General features: G+C 37.6%; 1 protein-coding gene across 1 annotated transcript; it reads left to right on the forward strand.

Moving 5' to 3' along the window:
- The first annotated feature begins 562 nt into the window (after positions 1-562).
- Positions 563-1,126, forward strand: LOC145106185 (uncharacterized). Its single transcript, XM_079043204.1, has 2 exons — positions 563-708; positions 766-1,126. Exons 1-2 carry the CDS (start codon positions 563-565, stop codon positions 1,124-1,126), a joined length of 507 nt encoding a protein of 168 aa, XP_078899330.1.
- The last annotated feature ends 2,683 nt before the right edge of the window (positions 1,127-3,809 follow it).

The raw sequence follows: 3,809 nt of genomic DNA on the forward strand, positions 1-3,809 counted from the left end.
GACTCTTTCACAACTTTACGTGGCTTAAATTTTTCAAAAACAAGACTTTTTTAATTTGAATTTAAAGCAACATCACCACAATTTTCAAAAGAATCCAAAACAACAGTTTTAATATCTTTGTTCACACAATTATTTGAAACCGAATAAAAAAAAATGTTAGTCTTTGAAATGTTTTCAACGGAGCTAGCATTGTTAAAGTCCTCCTTGTCCTCATCTTCCACTAATACTTGATCTGCACATGAGGTAGAAACGTCAGTGTCGTTCACCTCAACACTTGTAGTGGAGCCAGGTTGTTCAGTCTTAACTGAATTTGATATAGGGGGATGGCCATAGCTGTTGAATCTATCGATCTTTAAGAATTTATATCCTAACAATTGGTATCAGATCAGGACACTGTGTAAATCATACGCATCTCTTCTGTTTGAAGAAATCATTAGGGTTTCCGCTATTATCGAATCTATTGGAGCCGTCATTACTTTGTTGACACCACTCCGTGATCTTGATATTATCCTAATACGATCTTACAAGTCTGATTCTTAACAGGTACGAAAATCAAGTCAACATGTCGCATGACGATTTTCAAACAACTCCAATCAACATCTCAAACATCATAGGATCAACCACAAGAATTCCGATTCTATATCCTCACGAGTATGAAGTATGGGCTCTTCATTTTGAAGACTATGTTCTTGGCTCAGAAGATAATGGGTATTTGATCTAGGAAGCTATTAATTTGGATCCTTTTGTTCACTCTGAAACCAAAAGAATCATTAAAAATAAGAAGGAATACAATCAATTGCTTATTGATATGAAGAAGGTTCCTCAGGATGAGAAAGACAAACTCATCAGCAATATTAAGGCAATAAGGGTTATAAGGTTCGCTCTGCAGTCCGATACATTCTGCCTGGTGAGTTCTTGTGACAATGCGAAAGATATTTGGGACAGGCTTAAAGAGCTTTATTCCACAGATGCTGATCTCAAACATTCCACCCAAACACTCCTGCTTTCGGAGTTTGGTGACTTCAAACAAAAGCAAGAAGGGAATGTTAGCCAGATGTTCAACCGATACAATCATCTTCTTAGTAAGATGATCAAGCATGGAATAAGACGAGAGGTGATTGAGTAGAAGGTCTCATTCATGAATGGGCTTAGACCTGAATGGATGGCAGTAGTCTCAACTGTTAAAGCACACAAACAGTTCAAGAGTTATTCATTGGCCAAACTTGTTGGAATTCTTAAGTCACATGAAAGTGTAGTGACGAAAGAAACGAAAGTTGTGTCTGGTATGGGGTCCTTAGCTCTCATTTCGAAAGGCAAGGTTGTTGCAGAGGAAGAACCAGAGACTGATCTCTCTGATAGTGATTTGATGAGCGAAGAATATGATTTGATGGTTTCAAACCCCAAGCGGTTTGCAAGAAAGAAATTCCCTACCACAAAGAACCGAAACTGGCAGGGAAGTTACAGCTCCGAGAAAGCGAAAGAGGAGAACAAAAGCACTCCTCAAAAGGACGAAGAAAAGAAGGAAAGCAAGCTGGTTGGTGACTCAGGATATGACTGTAACTATTGTCATGGCAAAAATCATTTGGCCAAGGAGGCTGAATGAGAAGAAAGAAGGAGAGGATGATGAGGCTTACCACTTGCGTAAGCTGGAAGAGATCAAGAAGACGAAGTCTACTGATAACTCAATGTCTGCTTTGATTGTACAGGAAAATATAGCTGAGAATGAGTTTGGAGGAGTAGAGATCTGGTCTACTGATTCAGAGGATGAGGAAGTTCGCAAGCCCACACATGGCAGGGCATTTGTTGTGAAAGAAGATGGATCGGAGTTCGCTGGAAGGTGTATGATGGTGACCAATGACGAGTCACAGATGAGAGGCTACACAACTGATGGTGGATATGAGGAAACGAAAGATAAAAGAGAAGATAAGTGCTTTGCAGCGAAACCAGTCTGTGAGCAGATCAATGAATGTGATCAACTGATCAAGAAGGTAAATTCCGTTCTCGAATCTCTTAAAATACACATATCTAACTATGAAATAGAATTAAATGATCTAAAATTTACCTTTTCTAGTATAAGTGTTAGCTTAAATCAAACTCGTCTGGCGAATTCTAACCTAACTGATCAAATTAGCAGGATATCATCCAAAAGTGAGGAGCGAAGGATTTGGATAGTAAAAGAAAGAGTCAGAGTTGTCTACCTCTAGGGACGAACATATTTATTTGCAGCGTGATAATTTAATGCTTTTGAAACAAAGGAATATATTTTGTTTAATTGCTAAACGACTTTATTCTAATATTACTCAATTGCATTTAGATTGTCAAATTGGGAAAAAGATTCACAAAATGATCTTGCCTTTCCTTGAATTAAAGGAAGATGAGATTGATGTTGATTGTTACAAATGTGAGTCTATCGTCTCTTCAGATGAAACCTCTGATGCTTATAGAATTGGTTTGGACAAAATTGAATCCTTTATTAAGTCCAAAGACCACAAGGACATGTTGAAAAACTTAATTGATGAAAATGAAAAGTTGAAAATAAAGATCGAAACCGTACAGAAATTTGACTCATTGAGTTCTAAGCTGAGTTCAGAAAACAAAATCAATGTTGAAAGTACATCTGAATTTGATGAGGACAGTGACATGAGTGAAATATCTATAGAGGATGAGGTTGATTGTTCCGAATTTGTTAAAAACGAACCTCTACCTGTAAAAGATCTGATTTCTGAAAATTCAGTTGAATTCGCTCGTATTTCTCAAAATCAACCAAAAATACTAAAAGCGAAAGCAACTGTTTTTCCAAAAGTCCAAACTGTACCAAATCAAGTGTTTGCCACTGGTGGACTAGACAAAAACCAAACCATCGAACTAACGTCCATCGTTAATGAAGACAACAAATATGGTTGTGATGAATTCTTATGGTCCGCACCAGTTGATAATGCAGACAAAACGAAGGGTCTATCTGAAAGAACCTTCTGGAGAGTTAAAGGTCGATATGTGGCAGAACCACTGAACAATCATTCAACATTTGAAAAGGATAGCCCAAGTGGTACCAAGGAAGTTGAAATTGAAATCAATCATCATCCAGCGAAGAACGAAACCTATACCAAGTAAGCGAAACCAAAAGTGAATATTCACAAATGCTCTAAGCAACTTGCAGAGCAAAAACGTCAGAGGAATCGGAGATATCAGAAGAATCTCAACGAAAGGAAGAAGTTTTGGCAATCCCAAAACTCTAACTACATTCGGAAAGAAAAAGCTTCCAATCAAAAAGCGAAAGCAAGTTCGCAAGCGAATCCCAAACAGTGTTCACACTGTCATTCGTGTGGTCTACAAAAACAAAAGGTGAGTTTCGCTCAAAAATCATCATCTTCTATAAAGTTCGTTGAGAAAGCCAATTCTCACTATTCTCAACCAATGAAAGCTTCTATCAAGGATGTCAAAGGAAAGGGAAAGTTGATCTCAGGTTCTAAAGTTCAAACTAAGAAGTCGACAACTAACCCTAGGAAAGATAACAAAGATCTCGTCAAAAATCAAATTAAGCAAAAACAGACTAACTCCGATAAGACGAAAATCAAAGTTTTCACAATAAATAGAAAGGACGAAACCACCTTGATTAAACAAACTTATATGGTTGATCGCTCCATTACTTTTCCGTTTTCTGTAAAAAAAAACTCACAAGGACCCAAGCAACTTTGGGTTCCTAAATCAGCTTAATTTTTGCAGGTTATACGTGACGAGCAGTTCGACAACGAATGGTACATTGATAGTGGCTGCTCACGTCACATGACAGGAAGGAAGGAATAGCTGAG

Source organism: Lactuca virosa, chromosome 4 (assembly GCF_052849685.1).
Source record: "Lactuca virosa cultivar CGN04683 chromosome 4, Lactuca_virosa_CGN04683_v6, whole genome shotgun sequence".
NCBI classification, from domain to species: domain Eukaryota; kingdom Viridiplantae; phylum Streptophyta; class Magnoliopsida; order Asterales; family Asteraceae; genus Lactuca; species Lactuca virosa.

Coding starts and splice junctions, on each gene's coding strand:
- LOC145106185 (XM_079043204.1), top strand. CDS start 563: ATGTCGCATGACGATTTTCAAACAACTCCAATCAACATCTCAAACATC. Junction 709..765: donor CTTGGCTCAGAAGATAATGG/GTATTTGATCTA, acceptor TGAAACCAAAAG/AATCATTAAAAATAAGAAGG.